Below are 19,609 nucleotides of genomic sequence, written 5' to 3'. Positions count from 1 at the left end.
GGAAAGAAAGTTGAGCCCTCTTTCTTGCTGCTGTTGTGTAACTCGCTATTGCAGTATATTCTGGACGGATTTTTTCAGTCTTTGTTCGAATGAAAATCAAGCGAGCATTCGTCTTTGTGACTATCATCTTTATTATCCGCATACACGGAAAAAATTATGACTGTAGAAGATTCGGATGAGAGACTGAGAATGCCTTGTGCTAACAATGCAATCATTAAAACTTACTAGCCACTCTCAGTGCGCTTCACTCACCTATTTTTTGCTCTTAAATCTTACTATTTATAGTATTTAAAATTACTTAAGGGCTAACAGGGGGCATAATTATTTTTTATATTTCAACTACTAAACGGTAAAAGTGAAAAAATAGTACTTTATGCAATAGTATGACGAAAAATATCTTTTTTCGCGCATTTTTTAGTGCGCAAAAAGCGTTTTTGGACACTTCTGTGCGGTAAAATGCCTCATTTTGGACATGGGTGTGCGGTAAAACGCCTCATTTAAATGAACGTATTTTTCGCCTACTATTGCATAAAATTTTGTATGCAACTCGTGCCCAGCTTTTTGCGCACAGTGTGTGGAAAAAACACCCACTCGTGCCGGCATAGCCGGCACTCGTGTCTTTTTCCGCACACTCGTGCCCAAAAACGCCTTTTGGGCACTTGTTACATAAATAACTAGTACGATACTCGTGTCATGGGGACACTTTTCGGCCCGGCTATTAGGACCCTTGCTGCGCTCGGGCCCTAAACTACGTCGTGCAAGTTTGCACTAAAAAGTGTTACTTATGGTACTTGTATCGTAAAGTACTACTATGCCGCTGAGGAGCTGGGGCAAGATTTTAAGGACGCGCGTGTCGGTGATCAGCCAACTGCTTTACAGTGTGTTTATGATCGTTGTATCTGTGCGTGCACAAGATTTGAGGAAAGGCGCTTTTTGATCTTACTCAGCCGGTATTTCATTATCTAATTTTCGAATTCTTCGGGGCCAACGAAGTCTTCGTAACATTGTTTGTAACGATTTTTTCTTCTTAAAAGTTCTTCAAAGACACTTTTCTTCAACAGATCGCGTAGATTTAATACAGCTGCCACTAGATTGCGCTCTTTGTCACATTTATATCTAAATTCACTTATCGCTTTACTGATTTTACTTTACTTTGCTAATTAGAATTTTACTTTTAATATTTCAGATAATGGTATTTGCTGGAATTGTTCACGATCAAATAATTGGACCGTACTTTTTTGAAACAACCATTAATTTAGAAATATACACAGAATTTGTACGCCGCATATTTTTACCTGAATTGAGGAGAGTCGCACCAAATACTTATTGGCAGCAAGATTGTGCTTCACCTCATAATAATCGTGAAACGACGGCGTTATTGAATCATAATTTTCCGAACCAGTGTATGGGGCTGGGTAGACCCATTTTTTGACCTTCATATTCACCTGATCTTTCGATCTGTGATTATATGATTTAAAAGCAAAAGTGGTCAAGGTATCAACGTTTCTATTTTGGATCCTTGGAGCTTGAAAGGTTCGGTTCTACCCTTTCCATTCAAAATCTTCGTCAGCCAGAAATCTGTCTTTCGAGTGGACATGCAATAAACGATGAAAGCAGCAGATCGGATTAAGTCAAATTATCGGAGTCTCTATTCGGGAACCTTGGACTTCGAATGCCGGGGTTCATGTCTATTGAATCGAAATTTTCGTCAGCTAGAATTCTGTTCAATGAGTGAACATTTTAAAAAAAGTTACATGAGTGGTCGCTCAAATTCTTAATCATTCGTTGTCGTTATAAATTTTTGATATCTTATTTAATAATAGCTTGCAGTTTTTGATTACGAAAAACAGTTCTAAAATCCATGACTTCTACATAGAATGTAGAAACAATTTCTTTTCCACATAAGCGTAGCAGATAAGTAAGTGGAAAAGAAATTTATTAAAAAACTTTTGAGACTTTAAGGATCAGAATTCGTTAAATACTACATTCAAAATCATGCGTTCAATCAAGAGTTTAAAAATGACAAGTCAATATATATGAATTCTGGATGAATTTTAATAATAAAAGGAACTAGAGATATATTTTAAAAACATAATTCAACATCATAAACAAAAAAATGTAATATTAATCCTCAATGTTCATATATTTTCATTTATAGGCATATTATTTCATACTATATATAAGTGGTTTAACGAACATTTATTATTTTATATTAAATTCTTCAATAACAACAATTTTTATAATTTTACTTTTTGTAAAATAAAAGTACAATACTTTCACTGATCGCCCTAAATATTAAAACAAATCATTCTTATCTACGCTTTCTTCTAATAAATCATTGAAAAAAGTATATTTTCTAAAATCTAACTACACCATCAAAAAATTTTGTTTTTCTAAAGTTTTCTTGTTCCGTTTTTGATATTCTGATTTTCAAACATTCAGAATTTTACACATTCTGAATATTCATAATTCCTATTATTTATCACTCCGAAATATAAACATGGCTCAAAGATTTGATATTGGCACTGTAACTGAATATTGAAAAATAATTTTTTGCATTATATCATTGAAAAAATCATTTTTTCCAAAAATAAGTATCACTATCAAAAAGTTGTGATAAAAATACATCGAAATTATATTGTTGTTTACTTTTGTGTGAGTAATTTAATGCATTAATAAAGTAAGGAGAGTAGTAGCTAGCCGAATAACCTACCAAAACGCTCGAAAAATGCTCTTTCCTCCTCACCGCTCGAGAATCCGAAAATACCCACTTTTTTCAAGACTGATTTCGAAGTAAAATCGTGAGATTTTTCGATCTAGCTACTCTAAAAGTCGATTGGAGTTATACTCTAGAAGTTTACTTTTTTGTGGTTATGAAGTTTTGCAATTTTGACTTAATCACTTGAAAGCTGAGGTAATTTTATTTGAGCTATAGTCTTTGCAAGCTATCTAAAAACTAAGCAATCGGGCCATTTTGGTCACTTCCGCGAGGTGCTAAAAAATAGTGTTTAGCCCCATACATGATTGTGAAATATATCGTGAATTTTTTTCGAAATTACCCTCTGAATTACAAACTAGATATGTTTCTTTGACATTTAGTCGTCACGGTGCACACCATTTAAATCATCCCCGCTGTCAGTGTGGCCTATATTTACTATGATAAATGAAAAACCACTTCAGAATAGAATGAATAATTTAATTACTTGCGCTCTATGGTTCAATAAATCGAAACGAGATATGAACGTTTTTTTAAAATTTTCTGTTGAAGTGATAAACAAATTATCTGAAGAAGGTATTGACTGTACAATCAAAGGAAATTTGATCGAAATTAAAGTATATTGCATTTTATGCTGCGTAGATACGCTAGAACACCAATGCAAGGACTCGTACAATTTAATAGAAAATATGGTTGTAACTGGTGTCTGCATCCCACGATGAAAATGCACCACCACCACCATTAAGAACCGGCGAGGAAACAATAAAATACATGGGCAGGGTACATTCATAGAAAAAAATCGATTTTTGGTGTCAAAAAGGTATCGCCACTCATAAACCTAGAGCATTTCGATATAATTCTTGATTTTGTTTTCTTTATGTTTCATAAAAAATGAAGCTTCACTTCATCAATAATACAAATTTAAAAAATATTGCCAAACTTGAATGATGAGAATCGCAGCGTACAATTCGATCTACACGAGAACATGCGGTAAACTTGGCCCTCCTTGCCAACACATTAGGCAAAATTTTTCTTTACGTTTTGCAAAGTTTCCCGCACGTTCTCGTGAGGGTTGAAGTGTACGCTGCGATTCTCATTACCCTAGTTTGGCAAACTTGGGTTACACCTCAACTTTTCCGAACTAGGCCTAGAAGCGAACTCCAAAAACAGTTGCTGTTGAATACGTTGTCAGGCAACGGAGAGATGTCGTTACAGACGCTGGAAAAATTGTTCATTCTTCGACACAACTTCGAATAACTGAGACGGATTAATGAACTGCTCATAATTCAACATTTGCATTTTTACTTTCGTAGCTCCATTAATGTTTTAATGGTCCCTCAATTATACAGGGGTTGTAAAGAAAATTATTTAGATTCTATGATACTCGTTACAAGTAAAAGGGAAACCTGAGTTTTTTATAAAAATAACTTGCAATCCATTGTGAGCTCACGCACTTGTGAAGAGGGCTAATTGCTATTCTTAGTATTATTGAAAAAAAAAATAATACAATACAATAAATGTGGTTATGTACTGACAAACAATATAATAATAGTGCACCTTAATATAGGACACCAAAGTATATTCTGCTAGTATTGAAAATGGTACATCATAAGAGACCTGTGTCAACAGATAAAAATGATGAAGAGTGTGAAGTGCTTAACTCCCAGAAGGGTTCGGCCTTGGACAGGGAGTGTTTCGCTGCGTCGGCACGTAAGCTCAGCATCTGGATGAGGATTTCGATCGACGAAGAAAGAGAGAGAATAGGTGAGCGCACATAAAATTCACCAATTCATCAAATCGGCACAAACCACCGATCGAACTGCCATTGTTATCATAGTTTAGTTTCCAAAAAAGAGGTTGGCCACATGTTCATTTGTTGTTACTTTAATAAAATTAGTAGTTCAAAAAATTCCGGTTGAAACTATGTATCCGCGATTATGAGATAGTAGACACTTTATTGAACAGTTTTTTTGAATATTTTTTCTGATACAGAGCAGTTCCATTTTATGATCACTGTCATTAGAGTATTATACAGTTCGCGTGGGTGCAGAGCTTATTATACACTGTATATCTAAATCAAGGATTTTCATTGCAACACTTCGATCATTATTAATTGAAATAAATTTTATTCTGACCGCAGAAGATTTCGAAAATACGTAAGTACATAGCTCGAGACCCAGTGTCAATTAATTCACATAGAGCATGCATCAAAATAAATGATAAAAGTTACAAATCAATTGTAAACATTAGTCGTGTGGAAGTGAGTCGCAGTATTCGTTCAATTTCACACGCCTCGGTGCAATAAGTTCAACGTAATTTTGGTCACCTACAATACTTTGTGTCGATTTTCACCTAATATTTTTGGAAATGATGATGTCACGATTTTCATAGCCGGAAACTTTTACAAAGCAATTATTTTATGTTTTCCAGTCATATTAAATTAAGAATATTGATTTCATCATGTATTAAGTATCAACCTGATGTTTGAGAGTGATCGATGTTTTCGGTGGTAGTTACAGTCTCACTTTAGATTTCCTGGCTATAGTTGTCTATAAGCATAGAGTTTAGAGAAAATTGATGTTGTTGAATATAAAGTGAATAAAGAAAAAACTTACTTTAGCTGAACGTGGTATATTTTTCTTGTTTAATGTTTCATCAGACAAAATAATTTCTGAATCATGTTTTCGGTGGTAGTTACAGTCTCACTTTAGATTTCCTAGCTATAGTTGTCTATAAGCATAGAGTTTAGAGAAAATTGATGTTGTTGAATATAAAGTGAATAAAGAAAAAACTTACTTTAGCTGAACGTGGTATATTTTTCTTGTTTAATGTTTCATCAGACAAAATAATTTGTGAATCATTTTTTTTGTTCTTCTCAGTTTCTGTTGGATCATATTTGCGATTTGCACTCTTTATGACTGAGAGTCTGATCGAACATCTAAATCAAGGATTTTCACTGAGAAGAAATATTTTGAAATAAAAAGTTATCCGATTGTATTTTTTGTTATGTTTTCTCAAAAAATTATAACATGAACGATGTTTCAGCAATGAATATAACTTTTTCAATTGAAAAACATTTTATTCTTACTGCAGAAGATTTCGAGAATACGTAAGTACATAGCTCTAGATTCAGTGCCAATTACTAAGCACAGAGCATGCATCAAAACAAATGATAATAAGTATACACGCCACGGTGCAATAAGTCACTTCTACTTGTACTTAGAGAAGTGGTTTGTCACTTGTTGGAGCGATTTTCTCGGCATGCGTCACCTAGCGGTCGGTGTTGAAGTTCGTAAAAACAAGTTTTGGTATTTTTTATTTTCGTGTAAGAAAACTTCATTTTCTAGAGATCTCTAGATTTATATGGATTTCTATGGTTATTTGTTTCGATCGGTTTGAGTTTATTGTACACTTTATAAATTCATTTTAATCGGTAATTTTACATAGAGATACGAAGAAAAGATGAATAAAAATCGATTCTGCAGTTAAGTTTTGGCCTAAATTATTACTTAATTTGAAACAATCAAAATGAAGCGAACAAATTTAATTTTAAATCAGAATTAAACAAGGTCCACGAATACGGAAAATTTGTTTATAAATTATAGAAGGTTATCAAAAGATATCAGAACAATGTATAAATAGAGAAATCGGTTGTCATCATCTTCTATTAGCTTGAAATTTTAATCCGTACCATTTTTGCTTGAGTCCATAAAACACAAAATAATATCTGGGAAAAAAATTTACTTATTCAAATTCCACGATGTATTGAATTATATTTAGTGCAAATAGAATAAGTTAGTACAGCATTGTTGTTCATCTGACGTAAAAAACGTTTATGTAATATTTCAGATGATAATCAGAACAAAATTCAAGAATGATTCGTCAGAATGACGCTATTTATAATGTACAAAAAGATTATGAATGGGAAGAAGATTACAAACACAAAAATTGTGAGAATATATTTGGGAGCGAAATCAATTTTATCGGATACCAAAATACTGTGCATAGAAGTCACAAAGATTTGACGTGTCACAAAAGCGAAAAAAAATATGAACAAAAATCGATTCTGCTCGGACATCAAGAAATATTCCACAGAGTTTGATAAAATTACGCATGTAATATTTGCGAGAAAAAATTTGAACAAAAATGGATTATGCTTTGGTATCTAAAGACCGTCCATGAGGGTCGCAAAGATTACACTTGCGACAAGTGTCAGAAGGCATTCTCGCATCAGAGCAATTTAATGAGACACTTGATGACAGTGCACGAACGTCGTAAAGATTTTTCATGCGACAAGGGCGAAAAACAATTTGGATAAATATCAAATTTGCTCAGACACCAGAAAACAGTCCATGAAGGTCGCAAAGATTTTGCATGCAATAAGTGCCAGAAGACGTTTGTTTAGAGAAAAATCGAAATTGATCAGACACCAAAAGACATTACACGAAGGTCGCAAAGATTATGTATGTGACAAATGTGAAAGTAAATTTGGACAAAAAGTGCATTGATCAGACACCAAAAAACAATCCATGAAGGTCACAAAGATTTTGCATGCGACAAGTGCTAGACGGTATTTGGACATAAATGGACTTGACTCAGTCATCAAGAAATGATTTATTACGGTTGTAAAGGTTATCCAAGTGACGAGAGTAGAGAAACATTTGGATAAAAAGATTTCATTCCAAGAAAACTAGGAGGAATTCGCGACCGAATATTTTTTGTGATAGCTTAAAAGAATTTCCCCTTTTTGGTTTTTGGTGGTTGGTTGGATAGTTGGTTCATTTACATATGATTATGTATATAATTTTTACATTTGGATTAAATTTTAAAGCAGCTTTAAACGAAAATGAAAAATTTCGTGTGCGAATTTCCTCCTCAATAGCCCAACTCATTATTTTAATCTGGAATCGAACAACCTCCTCTTTTCTGCAGCTACCAAACTTTTCACACTTTAGATGCATTAACGATCTGTTACAAATGGATAAAAGTTTAACATGAAAGTAATGATATCATTCGATTTGAAATTATAGTAATAAACAGTTCATAAGTATAATATAAGTATAATAACCCGAAGATAAATTTCAACAGTATAACAACTGATCATTCTCTGACGACGAATGATTTATAATTTTTTGGCAACTTAGAACCGGAGCGCTATAGACACGTGCCACGCCGTGTGCTCATATTCTTTACATGATAGAATAAATTAATAAAAATCCTAATGAAGCAGATATCCTTGTGTTTTTAAGTATCGAAGTTGTTTTAAATTTTTTTTCATAAATGAAAAAATATTGAAATCTAAGCTTTTTTATTGTACAACAAACTTATGTATCCTTTATATTGTGCTGTTCTGCTAGATTTTAATACAAAGTGTCAAATGCCGAAGTTCCAAAAGGAAAAAATCGTAACTCGTAAGATTAAACGATATCAATGAGAGAACAACAGCAATATCTGTCACGTTTTTGTCGCATCATTCCTATGCCTCTAAAAATTTTAAAAATTCCTTGTTTTCTCAATTACGCAAATATTAACCCAAAAAGATTAGCTTCGATCAATAGGTAAATGGTTGCACTGCGTCTGATTTTATTGACGCATTCGCCAATCAGGCCCTACAGTGCCGGTTACGTCCTTAAGCGTTTCTGGATCACCACTTAGAACCTGGGGTACTTGGCCTTAATGACCACCCACATTAAGGAGAGAATATTTGACTGATTACGTTCTTAGCTTTCGGTTATGGGCTTCTGGTTTATCGAAGCTTTTGCCCTTGTACCGCCTCCTTCGGGTTGCTCGCTAAAGTCGACGCAGATATAGATTATACAGGATGTCACAAAAGTATGAAAACTTTTGAAAACGTCGCAGAGTAAACACAATAAAAACATCGAAAACTTCCTAACCGACGTATTTTCCAAAGAAAATTCCAATGGTGAAATTGAATTTACTTTAAATATATTCTTACAGCCATAAGGAATCACAACGACGGTGCTTGTGACGAAAAATTGAAAACGCTATGAAAAAATATATATTAGTAAAAAGACATGGAGAAAAGCACATCACATCGAAACGTCGTGAAGAAAAACACCTCATTAAAATACCGTGAAAAAAAACATTTCATAGAATCATGATTTAACAAATCGCATCGAAAATTTCATGGTGTTTCAAAGAGCTGTAGAGGAGGTGTACTTCTTTTTACAGCATTTTGATGTGATGTATTTTTTTTCATAAGCACCGGCGAAAAGTTGATTTTTCAAACAAAAATTCACATTTTCATTATAGATTAGAAAAGATCGTAATATGCATGTTTTATCATGCCTTTTGGAGTTTTAAGATCTCTTTAAAAATGTAACAGTTAAAAATAAAGATTTAATATTAGTTTAAATTTTCTTAAAGAAATCAAAATACACTTCGGTATACACTTGGTTGAATGATCAACACGCGGAAGACTTATTCATAGTCTCGTGATTTTTGTGATATAGGTATGACAAACAATATGGGATTCACAGAATGTATTTCGAATGAGCTAAAAGTACGAACTTATCTTTTAAAAATCAAATTTGACGATTTTTTGGAAATAGCTTTGTATTTTCATTGATTTTCCTATTGAATAAGCAAATAATACGTTAAAATAAATTTTTCGGAATTGTTTTTCAACTTCGGTATTTGCTTATTTAGTAACAGTGTCATATACAGTGAAACAGTGTTCTTGATTCAAATTTAGGTGGCAGATTTACTATATTGAATGAGATGATTCGAATGGTTTTCTAGAAAGTTTTATGGTGACCTTGATTCATATTTTCTAAAGGGCACTATCAGGCCGTTTCAAAAATAATTAGTAAAAGTTTCAAAAAACAGAATTGAAAATTTTATTTTTAAGGCGGCAATCTCGTCTAGCAGTGCCGAGCAAGTACTGGTAATTAAATTAAATCTATGTTTTTATAATTGTTTATACGCAATTTAGAACGTCAATCTGTAATAAAAGCTATTTATCTAGCTATCTAAATGGCTATATTTGAATTTCACAATAAATAAACAACTCCGGAAAAATAATGAAAATCGTCAAAAAGAATTGAAGAAACATATATAATTTCACATTCAAATTATGAGAAAAATGACTTACAAAAGCAGGTTTCAAGCAATTCTGATTGTTTACAAGTGGTATTACTACTTATTTAATGTATACTTTTTTTATGTATGTATGTTACCAACTGCAGATTCAATAAAAATTATTTAAATTTCAAACAATTCCCGTTTCCTACAAGTGGTACGATTTTGTATCCAAATAAATGCATTTTACCAACTGTAGAGTTATCATATCAATCATATTTAAATTGCCAGAAAAATATGTATTATTTTTTACGGTACAATAAAGTGTTTAGTCTGAATGCTCAAAATATTTCATAACTGACGAATATTTATTGCAATTAATATTATTGAAATAGCAAAAGATTCGATACTAACGAGCTCTACTCTATCTACACTCTGATATAAGCGCGATTATTACGAATTAGTTTGCAGACCGTGTAATTGATATCCATGTTTATTGCATCAATAGCGAGCACGACTTTTCATTCAATCGCGAATTAAAACTTAAAGGACGTAATTCTAGGTTTGACTTGTGCAAAGATAAGTGAAAATATCTTAGTGAACTGCAGGATAATAATACCGTGAGGGTTAATATCCTATTTTAATAACCTAAAAAAGTAGACTACAGGTATTTAAATTGTCATGCCTGTCACCGGTATCTTTCTTTGTATACAAAAAAACACATCAATATATCATAACCACTAATTGGGGAAAGATTTGAGACTTATAGATAAACATAAACAAATTAAACTTTTTTGTGATGATCAAATGCTAATAGTATAATTTAAACTTCATTAATTAAATTTTTGGGAAGGAGTATTATTATTGTTCAGTAACTTCAAAGCAAAGCTATGTCATCTAAATGAAAAAAAGAAAATCTGACTAACTTTATAAAATTATCATATTATTTAATTATATTAATAATTTAAGCAATAAATTTGTTTCAGATGTCTGCTATAACTTTTTCAAATTCTTATAGAAATTACATTATTTCTATAATTGGCTTGGCATGTGCAACAAAAGTATATCAACTTCTTTATAACAAATCTAAATCTAAACAAGCCAATGATGTAGAAACAACTGATCCAGAAATAGAAGAAGTTTTATTGTTTTCTGATGAGGCTATTGAATGTAGAAAACATATGTTTGAAGTTGAAGGCTGTGATTCGCCTCATTGTCCAGCAGATAATCTTGCGTAAGTAAATTGTTGATTATAGTATTTCAAATTTTAAATTTATTTGAATCTTATTTCAGTAAAATAGTTAACTACATGTCGTCTGCGAAGAAGTCAATTGATATTTGCGTTCACTTCATAACATGCAATAGCATAGGAAATGCTATTTTTGACACTATTAAAAGAGGTGTAATTGTTAGAGTAATCACAGATGAAGAAAGTTCAAAAAACTACTCAAGTTTGAGCATAAAATTTATGAGAGCAAGTATGTGTTAATGGATCACTTTTTTATCCTTAAAATCTGGAAAATTTCTTTTTTTATATGTCCTTGTTTTACAGATTGTGAAGTTAAAGCAAACAAATTTAAAGAAAACTTCATGCATCATAAATTTGCTGTCATCGATAAAAAAATTTTAATTTCTGGCAGTGCTAATTGGACAATGCAGGCTTTTTATGGAAATTATGAAAATGTAATCATAACTAATGACAAAGTAATGGTAAAAAGTTTTCTAACAGAATTCAATTACTTATGGGAGACATTACCTCAATTTCATATAAATTAGATTGCTACAAAATGTTTACTAATGTAAGTTTTCAATGTACATACTATTATGTAAACTATATTTTTATATCCTTTCCTATGAACAATTTATTTTATACTTAAGCGTTTTATAATGTAAAAAATGATTGCCATTACTAAGATTCCATGAACCTCATTTGATACTTAAATAGTCAATATAAGCTAATGATAATTGAAGGGAAGCTCCAATATTTTTTAATTTGTAACAAAATATTATCATTTCATTGTATTGAGTTCATTATTCTGATAATATTAATTGTTATGTAGTATAACAAGTAATTATGATTAATTAGAAAAAAACCATCATTTTCCATATTTTAAATAATTATTCAGATTATGGTCAAAATGAATAAAAATAATTATCAGCAACAATTAAATTTCTAATTTTTGTTTTTTATTTAATAAACAACATTTCATAAAATGAATTTTTAACCTTTTATGATGAAAACAATATTTTCAATATCTCATTTTGATAAATATAAATACTTAAAAATAATTTTTAACTTAAAAACAATTTTTGAAACTATTTCAGTTTCTATACATATTTTGAGTGAATAATGATTATATTACCAGCTACTTAATGTTTTTTTGATTTCGATTTTGATTTTGATTTTGATTTTCGACAATCTCGACAACTGCACTTTGACCGGCAAAAATCTTCATCTTCGGAATTTGATTTTGATTTTGATTTTGATTTTGATTTTGATTTTCGACAATCTCGACAACTGCACTTTGACCGGCAAAAATCTTCATCTTCGGAATCTCTTGTCGATTTACGACGACTTTGACGACTTTTCTTATGTAAATTATATTTACAATTTGCATCACTGGAAGAAACATCCGTAGATTCATTTGCACAGTGTCTATTTCCACAACACCTTGGTCGAGATCTGTCAAAGTTACTACCATGAGCTTTTTTAGATTGAGTGTGTCTGCGATCGCAACAAGAAGACATCGAGCTTTCATCGTTATAGAAATCGGTTGACGATACTTCACTCGTTGTGTACCCCGAAGATGATTGGGGTTCCTTCGGCATTCGACACTGACAGCATTTACAGGTCGAGTCATCGCTGCTGGATTCATATTGGCATTCGCAATCTGACGAGCAGGACTCGCTCGAGGATGATTCGGAGGAACTGCTCGAAGGACAGATGCATTTTTCACCTGTAAAAATAATGAGTGATGAACTGATTCTCATATTTCTGATTGTTTAATAAGTACTTACCACCACCCTTACTGCCTTTACTGCGGCGGCATTTTGCGGCCCCTTCGAATTGATCGCCTAGCTTGACGAGAGATATTAATTTTCTCGCAAAGGTCTCTTCTAGTGGTCGTCTACTTGTACTTTTCTTCGATTTTTTTTTCTTATGACACTTGTGTTTATAGTGTTTACAGCGTTTGAAGTGATCTTCGCAGCAATCCTCTTCTTCGTTTTTTCTACTCCGTCCTCGTGTACCATGTTCAGATTGTCGTTTCCACGATGACGAAGTACTCGGTTGATTTTTTTGATGCAGAGGCTCATTTTTTTCAGGCTTATTGGTCCCTATTTTATTAATTAATTTCATTAAAGTTTCATGACTAGCTGCTACTTAACAATAGTATTTAAAAATTTGATTTTTACCAGCTCTCTCGTGAATTTTACTGATGGATTCATCTTTTGGTAGCCCTGGTGTTTTTTTAATTTTTGAATTACTGTTACAATCATCAGTATCACTTTTGGTTTTGGCTTCTGAAAAATTAACAAATCAATTGAATTTTATACTTCAAAGCAATTTAATTATAAAATATTTGTTTCAATACCTTTTTGTACATCATTGCAAGATGTTGAACTAGCTTCTATGCTCTCGAGTGAAGATTCAGGTATCGTTTCCATACCAGTATTTTCTCGAGTCCGTTGACTGTTATACTATACAATTCTCAACTTTAGTCACCTTTTTTATAGCAAAATTGATTGAAAATGAAAAATAAAGGTATCACAACTTACAGCATTTTTTTTTCTTCTTGGTTCCGTAACTTTTTTAATTGCACCTGTCGAGGCGAGTGAGTTTGAACTGCTGTCACTGCCAACCGATAAACTTTTATCACTGCCATCCGATGAACTTTTTTCACTGCCATCCGATGAACTTTTTTTACTGCCAACCGATAAATTTTTATCAATGCCATCCGATGAACTTTTTTCACTGCCAACCGATAAACTTTTATCACTGCTATCCGATGAAGTTTTTTCACTGCCAACCGATAAACTTTTATCACTGCTATCCGATGAAATTTTTTCACCGCATAGGGAACTCAAATTAACTGCAATATGGCTCGGAATTGGACTAGTGTTTAGCAGTGAAACTAAAAAAGACCAATGAAAATAATAAGATTGTTGATCGAATTGTCAAAAAATCAAGTAAGAATAATCTTACCAACTGACTCGCATTTGTCTTCTTTTAAAGTTGAATGAAGTATTTTACCAGGATTTTCATCATTATTACTGACATCAGAAGATTGCTGTTCAGGAAGACTCTACAGTTTAAATAATTTATAAAATTATTAGTGGATATATATATTTATTGGTACAAAAAAAATAATATTGATAACTTACGTCACTTGATTTTGATTTGCTCCAAAGAAGGTTTGAAGATGAAATATCATAATTTTCATCGCTGGAAACTTTTACAAAACAACTTTTATATATTTTTTTTTTACATGACAGTAAATGTATTGATTTAATGATATTTTATGTACCTGATGTTTGAGCCTGATTAATTTTTTTAGGAGTAGTTTCATTCTCACTCTTAGGGCTTTTGGATTTTGTTATCTAAAATCAGAGAATTTTGATAAATTAATATTGTTGAATATACACTAAATAATAAAAAAAATTTACTTTGGCTGGTAGAGTTTTATTTTTCTTGTTCAATGTTTCAGCTGACGAAATCATTCCTGAATCAATTTTTTTGTTCTTCTCAGTTTCTTTTGGCTTAACATTGTCATCTAAACTAGTGCTAGGCAGTGGAACTAAAACAAACAATAAAAATGATGCAATTATTGGTCGAGTCGGCAAGATATCGAATAAGAACGATCTTACCATTGTCAACACTAGAAGCGATTATGTCATTTCTAAAAGTTGCATTGAGTACTCCAGCCACGTTTGAATTTTCATGATTATTACAGATTTCTGATGGTCGATGTTCAGGTTTTCTCTAAAAGTTGAAAAAATTATACAATTATTAGAACGTGAATGTATTGATATGAGAAAAATAATTTTGGTCACCTACGTTAATTTGTGTCGATTTTCTTCTAGTATTTTTGGTGATAACCCTGTCCCGATGTTCATCGCTGGAAACTTTTACAAAGCATTTTTTATATGTTTTCCGGTCATAATAAATTAAGAATATTGATTTCGTCATGTATTAAGTACCTGATGTTTGAAAGTGATCGATGTTTTCGGTGGTAGTTACAGTCTCACTTTTAGATTTTCTGGCTTTAGTTGTCTAAAAGCAGAGAGTTTAGATAAAAATGATGTTGTTGAATATAAAGTGAATAATGAAAAAACTTACTTTAGCTGATTGTGGTATATTTTTCTTGTTTAATGTTTCATCAGACAAAATAATTTGTGAATCATTTTTTTTGTTCTCTTCACTTTCTGTTGGATCGGATTGTCCCTTTGCACTTATTGTGCCTGAGAGTTGTGTTGAACCGAAATTTAATATCGTTCGACATGTTTCTCGGATTCGGGTATCTGCATCGGTTGAACATTCATTCGAAGCTTGACTATTTGTAACCGGGGGAGCTAAAAAAATTGATAAGATTATTGATCGAGTCGGTAAAAAATCGAACAGGCCTTGCTCTTACTATTTTCAACCTGAGAAGCGTTTTTGTCATCATTAGAAGTTGAATCAAGTATTTCATGAAGATTCACATTTTCTTCATTGTTGTTGATATCAGTAGATTGATTTTCAGTCACACTCTACAAAAAATTTATAAAATTATTAGTAAGTATAGTTGTGAGTGTTAAAACCATAATTTTGATCACTTACATGACTTTGGGTAGATTTCCTCCTCGTAATTTTTGGGTCGGTGATTTCTTGATTTTCATTGCTGAAAACTGTTAGAAAGCAAGTTTTATGTATTTTCACGTGGAACTAAGAGTATTGATTGAATGATATTTCAAGTGTACCTGATGTTAGAGAGCGACTGGTAGTTGCGTTATTATATTTAGATCTTTTGACTTTTGCCGACTAGAACCAGAGAATTTTATTAAAATTGATGTAACTGAATATGTAATGATGTATCAATGAAACTTACTTCAACTGGTAAAGTTTTATTTTTCTTGTTCAATGTTTCACTAGAAGAAACATTTTTTGAATCCATTTTTTGGCTCTTCGCAGTTTTTTTGGGCTCAACAGTTTGTTCCGTTTTCACTGTTTCAGGGGCTAAATTTTATAATAAGCAAGATAATGATTTTTATGAAGCTATTGAAATTTGAGTAAACTTATATGTATAAGTAGTCGATTTTTAAAATTCTTAATTTTTTGTGCATCTACTTTTAAAGTAGATAAAATAAAATATAACTTTTTTCATTAACCCTTTCAATGTAACGATTATTTCAAAACAAATTTTTTTTTCTTAATTAGCTCTACGATTTTACTTTAATAAATAATTGAGTTACCTTCATTTTGCTGTGATTGACTATCTTGACTGAAAGATATTTTATTCGAACGTTGTTGAGAAGCAGCTCCTTTATTTATTGCTGTGCCACCTTGAAATTGCAAAATTAATGGGCCTGCTCTGTGTCCCGAATGCGAAGCTTTTAGTGGTCCTGTTGCGACTGCATCGTCCTGAACTTCAAAACTCATTTGTTTGGTGTCCTTTCGAAGCAAGCAGCACTTTTGGCGACCTTAATTTCTTGTACGACTCCTGGAGAGGAAAACTTTTTACAATAGGTGATTGATAACTCGCCATAAGGATAATATTTTGTATGAAAATTGTACAAAAATATAGTTACTTTACTTGTTACCTGGACCGGGCTAGTTCCACACACTGAATGAAATTGTACGAATACTGCGACTCACTCACACGCGGCTAATGTTTACAATTTGATCGTCGCGTACACCATTTGTTTTGATTCGTGCTCTGTGTGTATGAATAGCCATTAGGTATGTAGCTATGTACTTACGTATTTTCGAAATCTGCTGTAGCGAGAATAAAATTTATTTCAATTGAAAAAGTTATACTCATCGCTAAAACATCGCTTATGTTATGATTTTTTTTTCAAACACAATGAAAAATACAATCGGATAACTTTTAAATTTAAAATATATCGTCTCGATGAAAATCATTCGAAACTGGTTTTAACTGATTGAGAAAATATGCCCGTCAACAACCTTGATCTAAACTTGAAGTTCAAGGTACGGTATAAAATACGCTTCGCACCCACGCGAACCGTATAATACTCGAATGGCAGTAAGCACAAAATTGCACGGCTCTAATATTCGAAAAAAGGAAGAAAAACCTGTTCGATAAAATGACAGTTTAATTTTTTTTTCTGCCTTCCTCGCTACAAATGCGCATCATTTGAACGTTATTACATGGAAATTAGCTATGAGCTCGTTCACTCGCGCGCGTTCCGTCCTTATAATAACGTGGTCGAGCAAACGAGTCCATCCACTCTCTCGATGCGTAAAAATGGGAAATTCAATCACGATGCGAGGTCCAGTTTTATTCGACTGGTCACACCCACGCTTTCGCGTGTATAGCTCGCGGCAGCAAGTGATAGCAATTCGAAACGAAAAAGAGCCGATGAGAAGTTCGAGGCTTATATAAAGCCAAGCTCAGTTACGAGAATTCCTCGGCTTGTGCAGTTCCATATTGTGCGCGACAATCAGAGCTGAAGTAAGCGTCAAAATAATCATGTTACAGGTACGCTTTTTTGATTATTTTCTTGTCATTGCTCGTTAAAGTTGAATAATTACTGAGTTTTTTGCTAATAATCGCGATGAAATAGCAACATTACATTCGGTGATTTATTTTAAATTCTTATATTGATAGTGCAAAACAATATGATATCAAACACTTTTTTTTTTAATTCACCAGTGGCCATTTTTTAATGAACAAGTGCGCGTTATTGATTAATTACCTTTTCAAATTTTCAGCTTTTTCTTCTCAGTTTTTGCATTTATAATGCACTTGGGAATCCGATTAAAACATTCGAAGTGATGCACGACGAAGCAAACGAAGCGGAAATAATCGAGGCGGTGCCTCGGCTGCCAGGCACGGTGAATCTTTTTGAAAAACGAATACCAGTGCTGCGTCTTTTTGTGCCGTATGAGAGGGAAAACGGACCGACGGGATCGAAAAATCTTCATGAACAGACACAAATACCCCATTATTACGGGCCACCGTCTCATGGCATTCGCAATTTCGAAGAGAAAGCTATACCCAACGCTGTTATCGCCCGATTGAACGCGGAGGGCTTTAAACATTATTCCGATGAAATCGATCATATATACGCTTGAAAAATTACATCTCGTAGTGAATGTAGGTGCATCTTTTGTATGCAGCAATTTTGCCGGAATTCGTCAATGTAATACTTTCTTTCGTGATGGGCGTTGGTAAATGGAACTGGCATGCGTTTTCTATGCGCTCCGACCATGATATTGTCATGAGCAAACTACTTTATCAACTGTTCGTTACCTACTTTCTCCTTTGCCATAAACAACCAGCAGTTGCTGGTTGATAGTCAACGGTGTTGTTTAGAACGGAAAATTTCGTGTATAAAATTACGTAAATTTGTGACGATTGATAAAATGTTTGAATGGGTATCATTACACGCATAAATTTTAAATAATTTGTAAAAAAAATATCAACCGCATGTGTATTGTGTTTATTGGCAACTGTATTTTTAATACATGGTATAATAACGAAATTGATAGCAAAACATATTTGTAATTTATTTCTTGTATTTTAATCAATATTTATTGATATGCGAGAGATATAAAAACCATTGTATCGTATGCATGGAATTATTTAAATAGACTGTATTCATAATAAAAGTAAACGAAATGTTGGCACGTTTTTTTTCCTGATTTAATATTAAAATAAAAAGTTTTTATGGTACTTGCCGTATTTTAATTTAAAGGCAAAAAAAAATTTTTATCAAATGACAATATTTATATTATATTTAAAAAATTGTTCACTTTACTAGGATATTACACAGGTAAATGTATTAAAATGGCAGAGGAAAACAAAGAAAGTCGAAAGTGTAGATCAATACTATCAGAATGCAAGCAGGTGCATAGAGAGCCAAATAACTTACGTCTCTATTTGCTGTATAAACATGAAATAATATGAAGTAGTATAAGGGGGCGTGCGCATTTATTCGGAGGCAAAGCTTTTACATGAACTCCATTTGCAGCGATTTACAGATCCGCGCCTCTGTTTGACTTTTGCATTTCCAATGACAGCGCATGAATTTATACGCTCCGGCTGTTTCAACCGGATCGGGGACTTATTAAATTTATTGATTTTGTGTATTTGTCTTTGAAAATAATGGAGATTAGACGAAAATGTTGATCCTATCCGTTATTCTCGCCGTGGAGTAAAAGCTTCGAAATTGAAATTTTGCAATTTTCTACAAATACATCAGGATCGAATTATCGAGGCGAAAAAATCTTTCATGATTTTTGCGAAAATCAATTTCATTTTTATCACTGCATTTGTACATTTAGGACTGGATAATCATTTAATAAGTTGTCCGTTCATTGAGTGGGCTAATTATTTTTCGGCATCAAAGGCAACGTGGCAAGTTGAAAAGCCTGTGTGTATAATAAACGTACATACGCCGGGCCCATCTTTAGCCACGCAATTATACGCGAGGAATAATGTATACAACCCCGGTCGAGCTCGTTCGTTGCCGACTCGTGTGTATACGTACTATTCATACGTGTGCGTTTGTGTGTGTGTATGTGTACGTGTGTGAGTTGTACATGTATGTGCGCTGCGTGTACGTGTACACCTTATCGTCTTGCTGAAAACCGCGCGAGAGTCAGAGCGGTCAGAATATCGCGGTATC

General features: G+C 32.8%; 3 protein-coding genes across 11 annotated transcripts; 2 read left to right on the top strand and 1 right to left on the bottom strand.

The window, feature by feature from the left end:
* Positions 1 to 10,219: 10,219 nt before the first annotated feature.
* On the top strand, positions 10,220 to 11,899 carry LOC106650443 (mitochondrial cardiolipin hydrolase-like). 3 transcript variants are annotated; one of them, XM_023460472.1, is made up of 4 exons: positions 10,220 to 10,377; positions 10,744 to 10,991; positions 11,051 to 11,235; positions 11,310 to 11,899. In XM_023460472.1, the coding sequence occupies exons 2-4, from the start codon at positions 10,744 to 10,746 to the stop codon at positions 11,531 to 11,533; spliced, it is 657 nt and encodes a 218-aa protein (XP_023316240.1). In that variant the 5' UTR covers positions 10,220 to 10,377; the 3' UTR covers positions 11,534 to 11,899. The 3 variants fall into 3 exon arrangements, with proteins under 3 accessions (XP_023316240.1, XP_014223918.1, XP_014223917.1); XM_014368432.2 differs by having other exon boundaries at positions 10,220 to 10,383; XM_014368431.2 differs by having other exon boundaries at positions 10,220 to 10,424.
* Positions 11,900 to 12,097: 198 nt separating this feature from the next.
* On the bottom strand, positions 12,098 to 16,653 carry LOC106650375 (dentin sialophosphoprotein-like). 7 transcript variants are annotated; one of them, XM_023460499.1, is made up of 20 exons: positions 16,544 to 16,649; positions 16,208 to 16,468; positions 15,844 to 15,971; positions 15,716 to 15,776; positions 15,576 to 15,643; positions 15,391 to 15,505; positions 15,096 to 15,328; positions 14,957 to 15,029; positions 14,814 to 14,881; positions 14,624 to 14,738; positions 14,423 to 14,553; positions 14,284 to 14,356; positions 14,141 to 14,208; positions 13,962 to 14,061; positions 13,535 to 13,890; positions 13,351 to 13,456; positions 13,172 to 13,279; positions 12,776 to 13,093; positions 12,304 to 12,714; positions 12,098 to 12,213 (listed from the first exon to the last, which is right to left on the bottom strand). In XM_023460499.1, the coding sequence occupies exons 2-20, from the start codon at positions 16,392 to 16,394 to the stop codon at positions 12,128 to 12,130; spliced, it is 2,805 nt and encodes a 934-aa protein (XP_023316267.1). In that variant the 5' UTR covers positions 16,395 to 16,468; positions 16,544 to 16,649; the 3' UTR covers positions 12,098 to 12,127. The 7 variants fall into 7 exon arrangements, with proteins under 7 accessions (XP_023316267.1, XP_023316265.1, XP_023316264.1 ...); XM_023460497.1 differs by having other exon boundaries at positions 12,098 to 12,714; positions 16,208 to 16,455; positions 16,549 to 16,653; XM_023460496.1 differs by having other exon boundaries at positions 12,098 to 12,714; positions 16,549 to 16,652.
* Positions 16,654 to 17,102: 449 nt separating this feature from the next.
* LOC106650451 lies at positions 17,103 to 18,595 on the top strand. Its single transcript, XM_014368440.2, has 2 exons — positions 17,103 to 17,457; positions 17,691 to 18,595. Exons 1-2 carry the CDS (start codon positions 17,449 to 17,451, stop codon positions 18,051 to 18,053), a joined length of 372 nt encoding a protein of 123 aa, XP_014223926.1. The 5' UTR covers positions 17,103 to 17,448; the 3' UTR covers positions 18,054 to 18,595.
* Positions 18,596 to 19,609: the final 1,014 nt, after the last annotated feature.

Source organism: Trichogramma pretiosum, unplaced genomic scaffold, assembly GCF_000599845.2.
Source record: "Trichogramma pretiosum strain Unisexual culture from Peru unplaced genomic scaffold, Tpre_2.0 scaffold5, whole genome shotgun sequence".
NCBI lineage: Eukaryota > Metazoa > Arthropoda > Insecta > Hymenoptera > Trichogrammatidae > Trichogramma > Trichogramma pretiosum.
This window is presented reverse-complemented; position numbering and strand designations above follow the sequence as displayed.

Excerpts from the sequence above, each read along its gene's own strand:
- LOC106650443 (XM_023460472.1), top strand. The coding sequence starts at position 10,744 with ATGTCTGCTATAACTTTTTCAAATTCTTATAGAAATTACATTATTTCT. Across the intron at positions 10,992-11,050 it reads TGTCCAGCAGATAATCTTGC|TAAAATAGTTAACTACATGT; the intron begins GTAAGTAAATTG and ends ATCTTATTTCAG. Across the intron at positions 11,236-11,309 it reads CATAAAATTTATGAGAGCAA|ATTGTGAAGTTAAAGCAAAC; the intron begins GTATGTGTTAAT and ends CTTGTTTTACAG.
- LOC106650375 (XM_023460497.1), bottom strand. The coding sequence starts at position 16,394 with ATGAGTTTTGAAGTTCAGGACGATGCAGTCGCAACAGGACCACTAAAA. Across the intron at positions 13,094-13,171 it reads TAAAATTCACGAGAGAGCTG|GGACCAATAAGCCTGAAAAA; the intron begins GTAAAAATCAAA and ends TTAATAAAATAG. Across the intron at positions 12,715-12,775 it reads TAAAGGCAGTAAGGGTGGTG|GTGAAAAATGCATCTGTCCT; the intron begins GTAAGTACTTAT and ends TTATTTTTACAG.